We start from the raw sequence: 20,578 nt of genomic DNA on the forward strand, positions 1-20,578 counted from the left end.
TTTTATATCTATGTATGGGATGTGTATTGAAATATGAAATCTTGTGGTCTATTGTTACGATTTGATATATATAGGTTAAACCTATAACTCACCAACATTTTTGTTGACGTTTAAAGAATGCTTATTCTCAGGTGAATACTAAGAGCTTCCGCTGTTGCATACTAAAATAAGGACAAGATTTGGAGTCCATGTTTGTATGATATTGTGTAAAAACTGCATTCAAGAAACTGATTTCGATGTAACATATTTGTATTGTAAACCATTATGTAATGGTCGTGTGTAAACAGGATATTTTAGATTATCATTATTTGATAATCTACGTAAAGCTTTTTAAACCTTTATTTATGAAATAAAGGTTATGGTTTGTTTTAAAAATGAATGCAGTCTTTGAAAAACGTCTCATATAGAGGTCAAAACCTCGCAACGAAATCAATTAATATGGAACGTTTTTAATCAATAAGAACGGGACATTTCACCATAGCGGGGAACGGTTTGTTATATTTATGCATTGTTATGATTTTAGTATATTATTGTGACGATTTATATACTAACGTTGTTGCTAGTCGTATGTTTGGTGTTACTAGCTCCTTTATACATTTTGTTTGCATGGTATTGTAAGTGGATGCGTGTAGGTAAATTACATATGTATATGTATAAGTATTGCATTCACTAAGCGTTAGCTTACCCTCTCGTTGTTGACTTTTTTATAGATTGCATGGATGCGGAGGCTCGGGTAAGCGGGGACTAGTGGACTTGCGTAGTTGCTTTAGAAGGCTTGCTTTTGGATTGATTAGGATTGGGTAGCGTATCCCCAATCGCCATGCTCGGCCTTTATTTTGTATTACAAATCATGTGGTTGAAAACTTGTATTTTCGTACGAAAGTCGTAAAACGGCCGATGTGGGCCCGGTCTTCGTAAAACTAATTTTATTAATGGGACGTGTTAGTTCCACATATGTTAATATATGGTTAAAAGCGTTTTGTCTAAATACGTCAGGAAGTGGTCAAACATTTTCGCATTTCATGACTTTTTGGACAGGCCAGTTTGGCGCGCCGCGCGGCCATATGGCGCGCCGCGCCATATGCTGTTCCAGCAAAAAAAAAAATTATTGATATTTTCGCGTGATCGTTTGTATTACGGGTTGGGATGTTACAGTTTGCAACTCTAACCCTAATATTTGAGTTAACATCCCTAAAACCCTAATCATTATCCAAGTTAGGTCCTAAGACACTTTCCAATACAAGGTTTATGCATCAAACACATACATTTACCCACTTAGGTCCATCATGACCCATTTGACCATTTAAAGTCAATACACCCATTTCGGGTCACCCACTAACCCACTTAACACCCCTTTACATATATTTAAGTGTTCTAGTGATTTAACTAACTCATTTAAGCTCATAAACATAGATTAGTACTTAGAAAACTCTAGTTAGTCAACTTTGAGTCTACAAGACCCAAATTCACCCAAAAACCCCTAATTCACTAACAAATGGGTTTTTATGTGCCAATAACCCAAACCCTAACCCTTAATACAATTAAAGTAAGAAATTAGGTTTTATAACTTACCAACACAATTACCACGTAGCTAGTGACTAGATGAACGACTTTAGAACTCGCACTAAGACCCGATTCAACTTCCTTCTTCCTTTAATGGAGCTCTCTCACTCTAGAACTTCCTCTCTCTCTAGGATTTAATGGTAAGTGATAAGGTAGATGGAAATGGAGTAAAGGAGACACCAACAACTGATTTGGGGCCTTAAAGTCGGACCCCAAAGTGATTTTACCAAATTGCCCCCAAAATATCTAACTTAAAAAGAAGGAAGAATCTGTCAGCCCGTAATAGGGCGGTGCGCCATAAGGCTGCGCGGCGCGCCAAATGCCCAGTTCAGCTTCTTTTGCATTTTAATTAAGTACAACAAAACTTCCACTTCAAGAACCTTAAACACACGTATGTACAAGGAAAAATACTCGGATCTTACAACTCTCCCCCACTTGAATCGGAGCGTGTCCTCACGATCCACGCCGCATGACAAGAAGGAAGATAAACCAACACAAACTCTTCAGGCTCCCAAGTAAACTCGAAACCTTTACTACGACGCCATTGAACTTTAAAAGTCCTCACTTCTTTATTTCTCAACCTTTTGACCTTCTCATCGAGTATGGCAATCGGATCCTCAATATACTCTAACTTATTGTTTAGCTCAATTTCGTCTAATGGCACCCACGATGAATCATCCGCAAGACACTTACGGAGATGGGAAACATGGAATGTATTATGAATCCCCGCAAGCTCTTCGGGTAATTCCAAACGATACGTGACTTCGCCAACACGATTTAAAACCTTAAATGGCCCAATAAACCGAGGAGCTAACTTTCCCCGTTTTCGAAATCGAATAATACCTTTCCATGGCGAAACCTTAAGCATCACCATGTCACCTTCTTAAAATTCGATCGTTCGTCTACGTTTGTCGGCATACGACTGTTGCCTATCTTGAGCCTTTTTCAAATGCTCTCGAATCACATCAATTTTGCTATTCGTCTCCAATACCAAATCGGTACTCCCGATCTCTCTTTGACCAATTTCACCCCAACAAATCGGAGTTCGACACCTCCGCCCATAAAGCATCTCGTAAGGTGGCATCCCGATACTAGTATGATAACTATTATTGTACGAGAATTCCACCAAAGGTAAGTGCTCGTCACAACTACCACCAAAATCAATAATACACGCCCGTAACATATCCTCCAAAGTTTGATTCATACGTTCGGTTTGACCGTCCGTTTAAGGATGATACGCCGTGCTCAATTTCAATTGTGTACCCATATCTTCATGAAACTTTTCCCAAAACCGAGATGAAAAACGAGTATCTCGATCCGAAATAATCGATATAGGAACTCCGTGTCGCGATATGACTTCCTTTATAAACAACTTAGCCAAGGTCTCCTACGATATCGCTTCCCGAATTGGAAGAAACAAAGCACTTTTCGTCAATCGATCAACTATCACCCAAATCGAATCAAATTGGGTTCTCGCCGTTTTAGGTAACTTTGTGATGAAATCCATGGTAATGTGCTCCCATTTCCACTTCGGGATTTCTAACGGTTGTAACTTACCATACGGCTTTTGGTACTCGGCCTTAACTTGCAAACACGTGACGCATTGCTCAACGTACTTTACAACATCACGTTTCATGCCCGGCCACCAATAATCCTTCCTCAAGTCAAGATACATCTTCGTCGCGCCCGGATGAATGGAATACTTTGACTTATGTGCTTCATCAAGTAGCACTTGTCGATAATCACCCATCTTAGGCACCCACACCCTTCCTTGAAAAGACAACAAACTACGTGAACCCATAGTAATGAATTTCGATTGCCCCACAATTCGCTCCGCATGCTTGTTGTGAACGTAAGCTTCTATTTGAATCACACCAAGTTTTTCAAGAAAATCGTTAGTAATAATCATACGTAACAATCCCAATCGTAATGCCGGGTGATGACTCTTTCGACTTAACGCATCCGCGACCACATTCGCCTTGCCCGGATGATAAAGTATTTCACAATCATAATCTTTTACCACATCCATCCACCTACGTTGACGATAATTCAAATCTCATTGATTAAAGAGATTTTTCAAGCTCTTATGATCCGAATAAATCGTACTCTTAACACCATACAAGTAATGGCGCCAAATTTTCAACGCATGTACAACCGCCGCCAACTCAAGATCATGAGTCGTATATCTCGTCTCGTGTTCCTTTAATTGTCGAGAGGCATAAGCGATGACTTTACCCCTTTGCATAAGAACACACCCGAGCCCATTTAACGAAGCATCACAATAAACCGTCATGTCTTCCACTCCTTCCGGCAACACTAACACCGGACTTCCGTTGGCGTAATCGGTTGTCTCCAACTCTTCACCGTCTCTATCTTCCCCGGATATACTTGAATGCCGTCTATGTTCACAATGTGGCCAAGGAATTGAACCTCCCTTAGCCAAAATTCACATTTGGAGAACTTAGCATACAACTTCTCCTTTCGTAAAGTCTTCAACACCTCACGCAAATGACGTTCATGTTCGTTCATACTTTTCGAGTATACTAGTATGTCGTCAATGAACACAATCACCGACTTGTCCAACATAGGTTGGCACACTCGGTTCATAAGGTCCATGAATGCCATTCGTAAGACCAAAAGGCATAACTACGAATTCAAAATGCCCATAACGTGTTCGAAAAGCCGTTTTCTCGATGTCTTCCTCACGGACCCGCATTTGGTGATAGCCGGACCGCAGGTCAATCTTTGAGAAATACGTCGCACCTTGGAGTTGGTCAAACAAATCGTCAATCCGAGGCAATGGATAGCGATTCTTGATCGTCACTTTATTCAACTCCCGGTAATCGATGCACATCCGCATACTACCATCCTTCTTTTTCACTAATAAAACCGGAGCGCCCCATGGCGAAGCACTCGGTCAAATAAAACCCTTCTCAAGTAACTCTTGGGTTTGATTTAACAACTCTTGCATTTCTGTCAGCGCTAAATGATAAGGAGTTTTAGTAATGGGAGTAGCTCCCGGAACCAACTCAATGCGAAATTCAACTTGTCTTTCCGCCGGAACACCCGGTAACTCGTTCGGAAAAATGTCTTCGAATTCACTAACCACCGGAATTTTACGAATGAGTGGTGGCTCATCACGAGTATCAACAACATGGGCAAGAAAGGCCATGCCACCACTAACAAGGAAACGACGTGCCCGTGCAAAAGTGCATATCGGTACAAGTCCTCTTCGTTTATCACCGTGAATAATTAACTCTCCCCCACTTGGGGTGTTCACACGAATAAATTTCTCATGGCATGCAATATCGGCTCTATTACGATCAAGCCAATCCATACCCACTACAATATCAAAGTCGCCCAAAGTCATCGGAATGAGATCTATCTTAAAGTTTTCGGCACCAAACACAACATCACAATTTTTGCACACATCGACCACTAGCACCGTCTTTCCGTCCGCTATTTCGACTTCTACCGGATGACTTAACTTAGCTAACGGGCTATTAAGTTTAGGCACAAATTTAGGAGATACAAACGACAAATTTGCACCACTATCGAAGAGAATCCTTGCCGGATTAGAATTAACCATGAAAGTACATGAGACAACTTCGTTCGATTGTTTGGCTTCATCATTGGTCATCAAATAGTTGCGACCCCTTGCCGTACCCGCCGCCTTCTCTAACCGCTTCACATTATCGTTTCGTAAATCGGGACACTCCGGCTTCTTATGCCCTTCTTTTCCGCAATTAAAACAAGTGACCTTGTTTCCGAAAGATGGTTTAGGACATTCACGAGCCATATGACTCGGTTGCCCACAATTGTAGCACGTATAAGAAAAACCCCCGGAAGCGCCCTTCTTCACGCTATTAACACTCTCGGAACCCTTCTTGTTCTTGTTTTTCTTGTTTGAAAAGTTAGAATGACTAGAACCTTCAAACTTTCTTTTGAAAAACGTGAAATCGCTTTTTCTTGGAACATCTGGCTCAAAACCCCGGGCCAATTCAAATAACTCATCAAAAGACTTAGCCATACCTCGACTAATCTTGCCCTTGAACTCATCATTCAAAGTACGGTAGAAATCTTTCATTAACTTGTGATCGTCACCCACATATTCCGGACAAAAATGAGTTTTTCCCAAAAAGGTAGACTTGAGTGTGACCAAGTCCATTGAACCTTGTTGCAAATGGTGCAACTCATCCCGGATTCTATCAAGATCGGAAGAAGTTCGGTATTCTTTGAAGAATTCCTTCTTAAACTCCTCCCATGTCAAGTTCATGCATTGCTCTTCACCATATAAGTTGATTTTGTCGTCCCACCACAACTTGGCTTCTTCCCTCAACATACTAGAACCATACCTCGCCTTCCTTTCGGGAGGACACTCCGCGGTACGGAAAGCCCCCTCGATATCGGAAATCCAACACGTGCTTTTCAACGGATCTCGCACCCCATTAAACATCGGAGGTTGAGTATCCTTGAAATTTTTGTAGTGGAAGTCCCGCCTTCCACCCCCACCATTACCTTCACCCCCTTTGCCTCGAGGATAAATGTTTCTAACCTCTAAAGCCTCCTCTATTGCGGCTTTCATTCGATCATTGATCATTTCGGTCACTTGTCCATCGACCGAATCTTGGAAGACCTTTCAAACGTCATCAAGAAAATCCCTCTTTAGCCTTTTAAAGATGGCCTCAACCTTGGCCGTGAGTTCAACGTCCTCACTCGTACCTCCGTCATTGGTGTTGTGTCCATTTCTCATCTTCATTCTATAAAACGAAGTAAATTAAGCAACAAAACAAAAGGACTTAACCCATATGTATATACATATACACCACACTACCCCGTCTTGCTCAACAATCATCGTACATCGCTTGTTTGACACGATTTGAACCCGTAACAATGGTAGCTAATCATTGTTACGCGAGTACATCGCATTAACTCACTAGTACCACGTCTATCTCGCTTGACGATTTCAAATACCACACAAAACAATAGCCCATGATTAGTTCACATAAACCTATGCACTAACTAAGACCCGATCCGACCCAAAGTCCTACAAGCCCCGCATAACGCGCATACAAAAAGTCTAAGTCTAGGCGCCTATCTCAAGTCACCTAAATCCCTTAGACCATGCTCTGATACCACTTGTAACAACCCAAACCAAAACACAAATGAACCCACGGAAAATATCAAATAAAAAAAATTGCTGGAACAGCATATGGCGCGGCGCGCCAGAAGGCCGCGCGGCGCGCCATTCGGGTCTGTCCAAAAAGTCTTGAAATGCTAAAAAGATTGGCCACTTCCCGACATAATTAGACAAAACGCTTTTAACAACATATTCAAATATGTAAAACTAACACATTCCATTAATAAAAATAAGTTTTACGAAGCGGGGCCCACATCGTCCGTTTTACGAGTTTAATTCAAAATATGAGTTTTGACCATCAAAAGCTTAAGTACCAAACTACACTACGAGCATGGTGTTTGGGATTAAACTACCCAAGTCTCGGTCAATACTCCAAAAGCTATATAGCCCAAAAGCATTCCCTAGCAACGACGGGATCTCTAATCCAAGATGATGCCTTTACCCTTGTCCACAACCGAACCTATAAAAAGGTAAACAACGAGAGGGTAAGCAAAGCTTAGTGAATGCAATAATTATACACATACATATATAATATACCTACTTGCAAATCACTTACTCAAACACCGCATACATGCTAGCAACACAATTAGCTTATAATCTCGAATACAAGCTAGAAATCTCCAATACCACAAGCTAGCATAGCAACGCATATAGTATAATTCGAATAATATATTATGCTTACACTTACAACACAAATAACCATGGTTAACCAATCGTACAAGGGAATGGCGATCGCGAAAACGCCATCGGTGTTCATTACATCCGGTAGGGTACTTAACACCTCATATCACTAACCCCTAGGGTGGCACCTTAACACCTCGGCACTTCACCCCGGGTGGCATCTTAACACCTCGATGCTTCACTCATTATTTTACGGAGTGGTGTCTTAATACCTCGACACTACACCCCTAGGTGGCATCTTAACACCTCGATGCTTCACCCCGAGTGGCATCTTAACACCTCGATGCTTCACTCATCACGTGAAACGTGGTGTCTTAGCACCTCGACACTACACATTTCACGCTACAACAAGTAGATACATTATATACCTACACATATAATTATTCCACTCACCTTTCTCCTTCGGTGAAAGATAATCAAGTCCGAGAACCTTCAATGTAACGTACCTATTACATTATACATAAAATCAATCACAAACTCAAGTTGGTCAACCCACTAAAACTCCATTCTAGGGTTATCTTGACCCATGGTGCAATTTTGACCCGTTTGCAACTCTAACCCTAATATTTGCTTTAACATCCCTAAAACCCTAATCATTATCCAAGTTAGGTCCTAAGACACTTTCCAATACAAGGTTTATGCATCAAACATATATATTTACCCACTTAGGTCCATCATGACCCATTTGACCATTTAAAGTCAATACACCCATTTCGGGTCACCCACTAACCAACTTAACACCCCTTTACATATATTTAAGTGTGCTAGTGATTTAACTAACTCATTTAAGCTCATAAACATAGATTAGTACTTAGAAAACCCTAGTTAGTCAACTTTGAGTCTACAAAACCCAAATTCACCCAAAAACCCCTAATTCACTAACAAATGGGTTTTTATGTGCCAATAACCCAAACCCTTAATACAATTAAAGTAAGAAATTAGGTTTTATAACTTACCAACACAATCACCACGTAACTAGCGACTAGATGAACGACTTTAGAACTCGCACTAAGACCCGATTCAACTTCCTTCTTCCTTTAATGGAGCTCTCTCACTCTAGAACTTCCTCTCTCTCTAGGATTTAATGGTAAGTGATAAGGTAGATGGAAATGGAGTAAAGGAGACTCTAACAACTGATTTGGGGCCTTAAAGTCGGACTCCAAAGTGATTTTACCAAATTGCCCCCAAAATATTTAATTTAAAAAGAAGGAAGAATCTGTCAGCCCGTAATGGCGCGCCGCGCGGCCTTATGCCTACTTCAGCTTCTTTTGAATTTTAATTAAGTACAACAAAACTTCCACTTCAAGAATCTTAAACACACGTATGTACAAGGAAAAATACTCGGATCTTACATATATGGTAACCAACATGGAATCAACACAACACATGTTAATTAAGTAATGCAACTAGATACAGATAACACAAAATCATCATACAGTAGCGTAAATAGAACACCGTACAAAGATTTAACAACACTAAGTTCCATTCATTAATTAAAAGTTGCATACATCCGCATAAGGTTCGTACAATACATTAGAAAAGCATGAAACTACCAATGGGGTTACATAAAGAAATCTAATACAAAAGCCCTATGGTAACGGTGAGTAAAGTATGTCCATTATGTGGGACATCTGGTCCTCGAGCTCAGTTACCCGAGCACGGAGGGTATCCACCTCACTCGTCAGTTCCTCGACAGAGGGAGAGGATGGTGGAGCAGGCGGTGCTGATGGTGCAGGTGGTGCCGGTGGTGCAGACGATCCAGCACCAGAAGTAGATGCTGCATAACGGGGAGCCTTACGTATGAATGGATCAGCAGGATACGGCATAAGCCGCTTATGGGCGATAACTCTAACCTTCAGTCCATGTGCGTTAACGAACGACCTACCTCCGTTAACCCCTGGAGTAACAGTACCATCAAAACGATACTGCTTCTTCGACGGGGTAGAGGGCGGCTGCACGGGCGTCTCCTCAGGGTCCTCGTCGGAATCCTCGTCGGAATCCTCGCTGAAGTCATCGGATGATGAGTCTTCGGAATCATCGGAAGGTGGATGTGCTCGGCCAGTAGTTTTATTACAAGGTCAAACACTATATGCTGTTTTAAAAGAAGTTTGCATTCATAAAAAGGAGTGACGTCTTAACCAACATTAAAAGTTTTACAACCAAAAGTATGCTTCTATGAATAGAAGCAATTAATAATAGTACGTGACCCAATGGTCGTTACGAATACATTGTTCAAAAGTAATAAAGTTTGTGAATGCAAGATAAACGTTTCATGCGAAGACATCTCTAACACAAGCAGCGGGTGTCTACAGCAAGACTACAACGGCGGAAGCAAACAAACCTTAAGCATCTGAGAAAAACATGCTTAAAAATGTCAACACAAAGGTTGGTGAGCTATAGTTTAAGTATAACAGTAATGTAAGGTAGGCCACGAGATTTCAGTGTTTAAAAACAGTATGAAAAGTATATGTAAAACCGTAGGCACTTGGTAACTAACTTTACGTAAATAACACCCCCAAAAAGTACATTTGGTGAGTGCGTAAGTTTATGAAGTATTAAACACCCGTTAAATGCTAGCGCTACTAGCCCGAGTGGGTATGTCAAACCCTATGGATCCATATCTAAGATTCGCGTTCACCGGTTCAAAGACCAATGACTAAACATTACCGAGCTAAGGGGAAAGTTTATGCCATTGTATAACCCTAACATATATAAAGTTTAAGTACTCGTGCCTAGTATGTAAAATGTAAAATTCGCATGTATTCTTAGTTCCCAAAATAGTTAAAGTAAAAAGGGATGCTATAACTCACAGTGAAAAAGTAGTAAAGTTGATACGAGAATAAGTAAGCAAGTAGTTGGTCCGGAAGGTCCTCAACCTAAGTCAAAAGTTACTAAGTCAGTAAATCGTTCCCAAAGGTTTAAAAGTATGTAAATTAGGTCTTAAGTATCATCATCATTCACCATTAATCAAAAAGTGTAAAGTAAGTTTCAATCAAGAATAGAGTTTGAAATAAAGGCTGACTTCGTTCAGTATCCACGACCTATATATTAACTGAAATGAGGTGAGAGCAGTGGCCATGGCTCCGTATATGAGTCCCCTAGAGGCTGACCAATTTCCAGAACCAAACTCGTCTTCCTTTGACCTTGGAGACGGTTTAAGTGCGAGTAGGTCAGAAATTTCAGCACAACGTTAAAAGGGTGTAGTGACTTTTGGAAGGCCATAAATCCTAAACCGTAACTCGGATTAAGACGAGGTCTAAACGGAAAATGATATGATCGAACCGAAATAGCTGTAAATCAACTTTTCCAGTAGCACAGACTACTAATCAGTTCCAGAAAACAGTAAGTAATGTGTTCCGGTGGGTTCTTGGTGCTTGATGCTCATCACGGTTCTCATCCTTGATGCTTATAGCTTCAAGTGTACAACTCGTTGATGTGTTTGCATCATCTTAACCAAGTTTTGACCATCATAACACTAGTGTAAGTCTAAGATATGTAGCACAACTCAATTAAGGGTTGTAAGTAGTTTGATGAACCAAAGTTACATCAAGATCTTAGATCCGACACATACATGAGTTCTAATAGTAATATTAAGCTACAAACTTGAAAGTAAACTAAGTAAACAAGATCTTAAGTTGTAGAACTTAGATCTTAGTTAGATCTTAAAGATCCTAGACTAGAAATTCTAGATCTAGTGTTCTTAAGTTAGATCCTAAGTTATAGAACTTGGATCTTCACTTTAATGAAACCATAAGTGATGAAACTTAGATTTTCATCTTGTAAAATGTATATATGCTTATAAGCTCTTGTTTACAACAAAATTGGAAGACCATAAGCTATAGAAACTTAGATCCAACATAAGTGTGTGAAGTTATAACTAGAAAGTTATACTTCCATGTTCTTGAACTTATAAAGTTAACTTTAGTTTCAAGAAATATGAGATCAAGTTTAACTAGTAATACTTGACCAAATTAACAATATCACAACTTTAAAGTACTTACAAAAGAAAGAAATAAACTAAAGTTACAAGTATTATGTTCATGTTTGTTTCAAACTTAAGAAGATTCAAATCAAAGTTTGGATCTTAAGGAAATAAACTTCAAGTCTACAAAATATGAACACAAGTATGATTATAAAGCTTATGAACTTTTAGATCTTTAAAACATTTAAGTGTAGAACCATAAGTTATAGAAACTTAGATCCTTGTTCTTGTTTTCTCATCATACAAAGATGGAAGTAACAAGATTTATGAATATACAAACTAACAAGTTTGATCTTTTAACAACAAACAACAACAAACTAATGAAATGATGATGATTATTTTCGGTTTTTAAGGGAGAAAAAGAAGAAGAAAATAGTTCATATTACTTACAATGTAGAGAGAAAAGATGAGAGGAAAAGAGTAGTACAAGTATGTGTGTGTGGAAAATGAAATAATACTTGCAAATAAGTAACAAAAATTGAAAAATGAAACTCTCCTCCCAAGCTCCCAATACCGTCAGTTTTCAAGGCCAAAAGGGGAAGGTCAAGACTCACTTTCAAATGTTGAGAGATGGTGTAAGCTTAAAATGGTATTAAAGTTAAATTGCATGGGAGCTTGGTGCTAGCATGCTTGTGACAAGTCTCTTCATATCACTAATTAATCTTGTTCTTAACCTTAATGAGTCATTAGCATGATAGTGGGCTTACTAGTAGTCCATTAAGAAAAGTAGGGTGGGCTTCCAAGTCCAAATCCATTAACAAAAGTCCATGTGTGAGTATGTAACAAATAAATAAACAAAGCCTAAGTAATTAACTAGTTACATTAGTTAATTAAAAATAATTAATAATAATTAATTGTGAATGTAAATAATATTCGAAATATTATTCGTGAAAAGTACGTGTATTACAAAGACAAGTCGGGACATGTAAAGTCAAATACGGTAACAAGTAAATGTATAAAAATACATTTATTAACACGCAAGTATTAATAATAAATATTAATAAATATAAGTTGAAAAATCCAGGGTCGTTACATTAAAAGTCAACACGAATGTTGGTGAGCTATAGTTTGTAATCAGTAAAGTAATGTAGACCACGAGATTTCAGTGCTTCAACCAGCAGTTTAAATCAGTATGAAAAGTATATGCTTAACCGTGGGCATCCGGTAACTAACTTAACGTAATAGTAATACCCCCTAAAAGTACACTTGGCGAGTGCGTATGTCCTCGAAGTATCAAACACCCATTAAATGCTAGCGCGACTAGCCCGAGTGGGGATGTCAAACCCTATAGATCCATATCTAATATTATCGTTCACCAGTTCAAAACCAATGATTAAACGTTACCGTGCTAAGGGAAATGTTTATGCCGTTATATAACCCACACATACGTAAAGTTTAAGTACACGTGTCAAGTAAGTAAAACATAAAAAGCGCATGTATTCTCAGTCCCAAAAATAGTTAAAGTAAAAAAAGGGAAGCTATAACTCACAGTGAATAAGCAGTAAAAGTCGATACGAAACGTATGTAGGTAGTAAGTCGGTCCGAAAGGTCGTCAACCTAAGTCAAAGGTCACTAGGTCAGTATGTTGTCCCAAAAGGTTAAAAGTGAATAAATTAAGTTTAAGTGTCATCATCGACATCATCATTATCATCATCATTCATCAACACTAAGGTAAGTTTAACAAGAATAGAGATCGAAACAAAAGGCTGACTTCAGACAGCTGTTACGACCTATATACAAATCGAAAAGATGCGTAGTCAGTGGCTATGGCTCCGTATGTGAGTCCTCTAACCGCTGACCAATTTTCAGAACCTAACTCGTCTTCGTTTGACCGTGGCAACGGTTTTAGTGCGAGTAGGCCAGAAATTTCAGCACAACGTTACAAGGGCGTAGTGACTTTCGGAAGGCCATAAATCCTAAACCGTATATCGGATTAAGTCGAGGCCTAAAAGAAAAGTCATCTACTCGAAACGAAATATCTGAAAATTAATTTTTCAGAAGCCCAGGAGTCTGATCAGATCCCGAAAAATAGCAAACAAGTGCTCCGGTGAGGTTCTTGGTGCTTGATGCTCATCACGGTTCTCATCCTTGATGTTTGTAAGCTTCAAGTGTACAACTCTTTGATGTTTTAGCATCACTTTAATCAAGGTTCAACCATCAACACACAACTAAGAGTAAAATCTATCATTCTACAAGTTTTGAACATCAAGATTGCCTCTTTATTGCATAAATCCAATAAAGCTTCAACCTTTGTCCATTTTACACAAGTTCATGCATCTATATCATATGTGATGATGAAGACTTGAACTTTATCATCACAACAAACACAAAAAGGTTCCAAGTAAGTGAGATCTACAATAATAACTTAGATCTCAAGTATTAAGAAAACCTTAAGCTAGAAAGCTTAGATCTTTACAAGATTAATGAGACCATAAGCTAGAAAGCTAAGATCTTCAACAAAATAATGAAAGTAATGAGACCATAAGCTAAAAAGCTAAGATCTTTAACATAATAATGAAACCCTAAGCTAAAAAGCTTGGATCTTTAGTGTTCTTGAAGATCTTGAAGCATAAAACTTGGATCTTTAAGATACATGAAGATTACAAACACAAGTTTGAATCTTTATAACAAAATAACAAGATTAAAACTAAAAAGATTTAGATCTACAAAATAAGTGAAGATTCAAAGCTAGAAAGCTTGAATCTTCCATGTTCTTGAAGGATTCAAACCCAAGTTTGAATCTTTAAGATATAACAAGATCAAAAGCTAAAAGCTAGATTCATAAAATGATGATGATGATGTCGTGTAGATGAAGGGAAGAAGAAGAAGAAAAGAAAAAAATCAAAAACTTACACTTTTTAGAGTGAGAAAGACTAGAGAGAGAATTAGAGAGTAAGTGTGTGTAAATTGCAAATGAGATCAAGTGTGAAATGAGTGAAATAAGGCTTGTATTTATAGGTGGTGAGGAGGTGGGAGGGGTGTTTAGGCGGTGGGTTATGGTGGGGGACAAGGGGGACACCTTTTTGCTTTTTGGTTAATGGTTGTCTAAAGTTGGTGCTTATGTTAGGATCTCATGCAACATTAAGGATAATGCTTAACAAAAATGCTAGTATGTTCCCTTTAATAAATGGGCATTTGTCTTTCATTAATATGGGTCACTAACTCATTTAAATTGTGCTAATTAAATAGTCCACTGGCTAGTGTAGGGTGAGCTAAAGTCCAACAAGGTAGAAAGTCCAACAAGACTAACTAGTGTGCTCTAGTAAATTACTAAGCGTAATTAAGCATCCAAAAACCCAAGTAATTTTTATTACAAAATAACAATTAGTATTACGTAGTCATAATATTCCAATTATGACCAAAGTTAATCGTGTACCAAGTACATAGCTCGTTTCAAACGTCAAGTGACACCAACGGTCGTAAAAGCTTTCGGGGATCAAGTTAAGTGATTACACACTTAATAGCACGTTGTAAGATATTAATTAAAGTAATTAATCATTAAATAAGATCCCAGAGCATAAACTAGCTCAGTACGCACATATACGCAGTTTCGTGAAAGCACAAAGCACAAAAGCAAGTTGAAAAAGCCGGGTCGTTACATTACCCGTATACATATATTTAATAATATGTTATAAATTTAATTTTTTATATATTTTCATAATTATTCGCGGGTTTACCCGCAGGTAGCGGGTATCCGTGACTAAAAATTAGTTAGAATTGCACATTTTGTAAACCCGCGGGTAAACCCGCGGGTTGCGGATACCAGCGGGTCGCGGGTACGGGCAGAAAGTTTTACCCGTTGGCGGGTAAATGGGTACCCGCGGGTAAGAAAAATTTTGACGGGCGGGTCGCGGGTATTAAAGATCCGTGCCGTCGTCCGCGGGTGCCATCCCTATGTGGACCTATGTCTTACGAGTACGTATACACGTAACACGTTGTATGTTTTTTTTTTTTTTTTTTTTTTTTTTTTTTTTTTTTTTTTGAAAAGCAAGATAATATATTTATTACCACAAACAATTACACGAGATACAAATGAACAAAACCCGTTGCTAAGATCGCAACATGAAAAGCTAACATGGAAACAAAACTAACACGACCAAACTTAGCACGAGAAAGGATTATTAAACCATTTATGCCAATCTAACTTGTGATTTTTAATTCTTCGCGAGATCCACTCGAACGAGATCACTTGAATTTCACTAAACAAACCCGAAGCCGAATTCGTCATGTTCTTGAAGACTTTTGAATTTCTTGATTTCCAAAGCGAATAACTAACGCACCAACATAAAGCTTGCCAAATCAACCTTTTGTTATCGGAAGCCAACGAGCCAAAAGTACCTTCGAAGATGTCACTATAAATGAAATTAGCCGATGAATATCCTCACCAATTAAGAACTTTGCCCCAAATATCTTTCGCAAACCTACACAAGAACAAGACATGCTCGACCGATTCCAAGTCACCATCACACACCGGGCATCGAGTACTATGGAGGTCAATGCCACGTTTATCTAATTCAAGCCTAACCGGAATCCTACCCCTTCTTGCCCGCCAAATAAACACTTCAATCTTCTTAGGCACTAGACGATTTCTAAGCGTTTCCATCGAATCCGTATGCGATGCTAGAGCCGTACCATCTATAATTTCCACAAGATTGCTAACCGAATACACACCATTACAGTCTTGTACCGAAACATTTTTGTCACACACCAACCGGTATAGCCTCTTATACTTGTCTTTAAACCTTGTGTCCCCAACCCACGTGTCTTCCCAAAATCGTGTGTCCGCCGCGTTTTCAATAACCCGAGTAAACGAATTGGTGAAAGAAATTCCCAACTCGTCCACCTTTTTCCCTGCAATATAGATGTTAAACCAAAGACTAGAAGGGGGAGACGAGCAAGCCCATCCCCCTCCACTAGCCCACCGTTAGAACCATAAAGACTTCGAATTACACGAACCCACAAAGTGTTGGTCACGGTTTTAAACCTCCACCACCACTTAAAAAAAGAGAAATTTTTGCTTTTGAGATATTTTATATTTAAGCCTCCATCTTGTATGATTTATGAGCATGGTTGCAAATATTTGGATCAATTTTTTTTAAGCAGGTCGATAGTTTTTATTTTTAAATTTATCTAATTAATCGGTCAAATGATTAAAATAGAATTTAGTTGTTCAAAGTAAAGTTTAATTGATCAAAATCAATTAAAGTCATAGTTCCGTTAAAGGAAAGAATAAAAAAAGTGAAAGTGGGAATATGACTTGAATTAGAAGTGGGTTAATCATTTTATGAGTTCAAATCTCATTAGAGACGACTTTTACGAATATATGAGTTATATATACTGTTTATTTTTGTAATCATCTTTTCATGGAAAGAAGAAAATGAACATTAGAATGAGATGGTGGGTTCAATTAATTAAATACCGTTTGATGAGTTGTTACTTTTTTTTTTTTTTTTTTTTGGTAAGAGGAAACCCTCCTATGAACGAGCACATTGGCTCCCCCAAAGAAGGTAAAACCTCGCGTAATTAAGCCCCCGAGCGCGAGACCTGGTACCGGGTGAATTGTGCATTATACGCACCCTCTAGTCACACTCCATTTTTGAACAATTTGGCATAGCCATGAATTGAACTCGGGTGGTGTACTTCATTGGGCAACTCGGTGGCCACTCAGGCAAGCCTGCGTTAACATTTTAGTCAATGTTATCCCAGATCTGAAGTATTCACTCAGGTCATCTTTCACTTAGCGCGAGAGCAGCGGGCAGAGGGGTTTTACCGGTCATGCCCTTCGGATTGGTCCGAGTTTACTCCAGGGCAGTAGTTGGAGGCGGGTTATGCAACTACGGGAGATGAATGTCTGAGTGGTTAAGTCCCCTTGGATGATCCCAAACTAATGTCAAAAAAAAAACTTGGTACTCAACTTTTGGGTACCCAATTTAACATTGAATTGAAGGTCGTGAATAAAAGATGGCTAAAGTGACACACATGGCCATTTTAAATGCATATGTATAACACACACTGCTCATCTTCAATACACACATTTATGATGAATGGACACTTGTACTCTTAGATCTATCTATATTACTTTACATTTACATGGAAAAAAACTGTAATTTTACACTTGCGTTCCGGAACTAGATCGACAAATACAGTAAAACGATCATATAACTCCTCCATACTAAACTACACCCCAAAAAATGTAGTTTTAGTTGTTTTTTAATGTCGCTTTCAGTTTGCGTCCACACTACAGCCGCTCCCTTAGGTTTGCCTCAATTTACACAATAACCCCTCAGGTTTACACTTTTCCAGGGGTATAAAGTGTACATACATAATTTTATTAAAACTCCTATATACTAAAACTAGTTGTTTACCCTCGCTTCGCGCCGGGAGTTCGGTTTTCAATGTATTTTATTGCGTTTAGTTTAACGATGATGTCGTTGAAGCGCAACTCGAGTCGAACTAAAAGGTATAACCCCTTAAAGATTTAAATGTTATTTTAAATTAACAATATAGGTTCTGCGGGTGTAGAAAAATATAAAGGAAACCAAAAAAGAAAAAATAAAAAAAAATTTGTTACAACGGGTAGAGAAAAATATAAAGGAAACAATCGGTACTATTTATATTTTTTGCCTAGTAGATATTTGCTGCTGCTAGGGATGGCAATGGATCGGATATGAATCGGGTGGTGCCGTATCCATATCCATATTCATTTAGTTTTTGTTCATCCATATCCATATCCATATCCATTTAATTTCAGTTCATCCATCCATATCCATATCCACCGGATTAAGCGGGTTAATGGATATCCATTGGATATTCAAAAACTGTTATAATATTTCCGAATATCTACAAAAACGTGTACTTTTTATCGAAAATAGAACACAAAGGTTGAATTTACCATCAAACATAGATTATGACAAATTAAATGTGTAATTTGTATGTTTATCTTGTTAGATATAGGTGTTTTATTATAAAATATCATAGTTAATTTATTATATGGTTGCAAGCAAAATGTATGTGTAGCAGTAAATGCATTTTTAATAGTAGACGTGTATAGATATATCTACATTTATGTATTAATATATGTATTTCGAGTTTTAATGGATATATCCATGGATGATACTTTTTCATCCATATCCATATTCATATACATTTAGGTTCATCCATATTCGTATCCATATCCATTTAGGTTCATCCATATCCATTAAATCGGGTGGATCGGGTGGATATCCACTGGATCGGGTGACCATTGCCATCCCTAGCTGCTGCTAATTATAAAGGAACCATCGGGTGGATATTTTGTCTAGTAGAATTTGCTGCGGGTGAAGAAATATATAAAGGAAACTAAAAAAGGAAAAAATGGGGAAAAAAACTATTCCAAAAAAAAAAAAAAAATTGCCACAGTACCTTGAATGGTACTGTTCACGTGAATAGTACTATTCACGTGAATAGTGCCGGTGTACAACCATTGTTGCGAAATGTACAAGCGATTGATGCATCTGAATAGTATTATTCAAAATTCACGTGAATAGTGCCGGTGTACAACCATTGTTGCGAAATGTACAAGCGATTGATGCGTTTGAATAGTACTGTTCACGTGAATAGTGCCGGTGTACAACCATTGTTGCGAAATGTACAAGCGATTGATGCGTCTGAATAGTACTATTCAAAATTCACGTGAATAGTGGCCGGTGTACAACCATTGTTGCGAAATGTACAAGCAATTGATGCGTATGAATAGTACTGTGCATAACTTTTTTGCTATTAGTGTATATGTAAATAAATAAATGTAAATACACCCCAAAAAATGTAGTTTTAGTTGTTTTTGAATGTCATTTTCAGTTTGCGTTCACACTACAACTCGTCCCTTAGGTTTGGCTCAATTTACACAATAACCCCTCAAGTCTACACTTTTTCAGGGGTATAAAGTGTAAATACATAATTTTAATAAAATAAAATAAACTAATTCCACCCAATTTTTTAATGAGCCCTATCTTCTCGCTCGGTGAGAGTTAAATTTTTTCTAGACCACCGTTCAACTTGAAAAAATCTAACGAACCCAACGGGACTAACTATACGCGAAACGGACATCATTAAAAAAGCACCAAATATTTCGGGCTATATTTCATACATATACATACACGTACAACACACAACCCAACCTATAAGATATATTAGGTACCAAACAACGTACTTTCAAATTCGACCGCGCGTTGAATACAACCACAGCAACGCGCGGTCAAATTTTTTTCTACTAAAAACCATGTTCAGATGAAATGTGTTCCTTGTAGTACGGACAACACTCCTGGAAAAATGATGTGCCCGTGATGTTTATAGAGCATTTTATGATAGAAAACATTGTTAATGAAATCGATGTGATAAGACCATTTATAACAAGGCGTACACAGGCTTGTGTGCCACTAACACACACCCAACACGCCACTAATAAGGCGTGTTGGAAGTCTTCAATGTCGCCATGTGTGCCAGGAGCATGGGGAAGAAAGAAGGCGTGTAGGAATTTTCCTTTTTATATTAGTTCAATTTTTTTTAGTTATTTTTTATCTTCTTTTTCACCCAACTTCCAATCAGATTCTAACATATCACCAAACACGTCACCCCCCCCCCCCCATTATTTCCCAGTTTACTAGCACGCCCGTCAATCACCCCACCCCTACCCATCAACACGCTCATTTTGCCCGCCATGATTAAAGATGGTCTAAGACAACATATACACGAAACACAAATATATAGCAACATGATAAGTATGTGAAGTCTCCTCTACCGTTAAAATGATGAGTAAAATATAAATGGGGTGGTTCAGTGTTTAGATAGAGCATGTGTGAATCAATAAAAGAACTTCGGACTTTTGGGGTGGAACTTCAGAGGAACTTCGGGAAGGAGTGGTGGAACTTTGAGTTTCGAAGTTCATGAAGTACATACTCAGCAGATTTAGTGTAGTGACCCGAACTTTTCCATGTTTATATATATTAAATGAAATTTTTATTTACATGATTAAGTGTTTCCAACATGTTAAGCAATCGAACTTGTTAAGACTTGATTATTTGAAATAGGTTTCATATAGACAAGTGACCACCCAAGTTGACCGGTGATTCACGAACGATTAAAACTTGTAAAAACTATATGATGACACATATATGATTATATATATAGTTAACATGATATTATGATAAGTAAGTATCTCATTAGGTATTTTAACA

The 20,578-nt window shown here is 38.2% G+C and overlaps 1 protein-coding gene across 1 annotated transcript; it reads right to left on the minus strand.

Annotated features, from left to right (window-relative positions):
• Positions 1-15,747: 15,747 nt before the first annotated feature.
• LOC139870031 (uncharacterized) lies at positions 15,748-20,063 on the minus strand. The gene is made up of 2 exons (XM_071857883.1): positions 20,006-20,063; positions 15,748-16,217 (listed from the first exon to the last, which is right to left on the minus strand). Exons 1-2 carry the CDS (start codon positions 20,061-20,063, stop codon positions 15,748-15,750), a joined length of 528 nt encoding a protein of 175 aa, XP_071713984.1.
• Positions 20,064-20,578: the final 515 nt, after the last annotated feature.

The sequence above is a fragment of the Rutidosis leptorrhynchoides genome, chromosome 10 (genome assembly GCF_046630445.1).
Source record: "Rutidosis leptorrhynchoides isolate AG116_Rl617_1_P2 chromosome 10, CSIRO_AGI_Rlap_v1, whole genome shotgun sequence".
NCBI classification, from domain to species: Eukaryota; Viridiplantae; Streptophyta; class Magnoliopsida; order Asterales; family Asteraceae; genus Rutidosis; species Rutidosis leptorrhynchoides.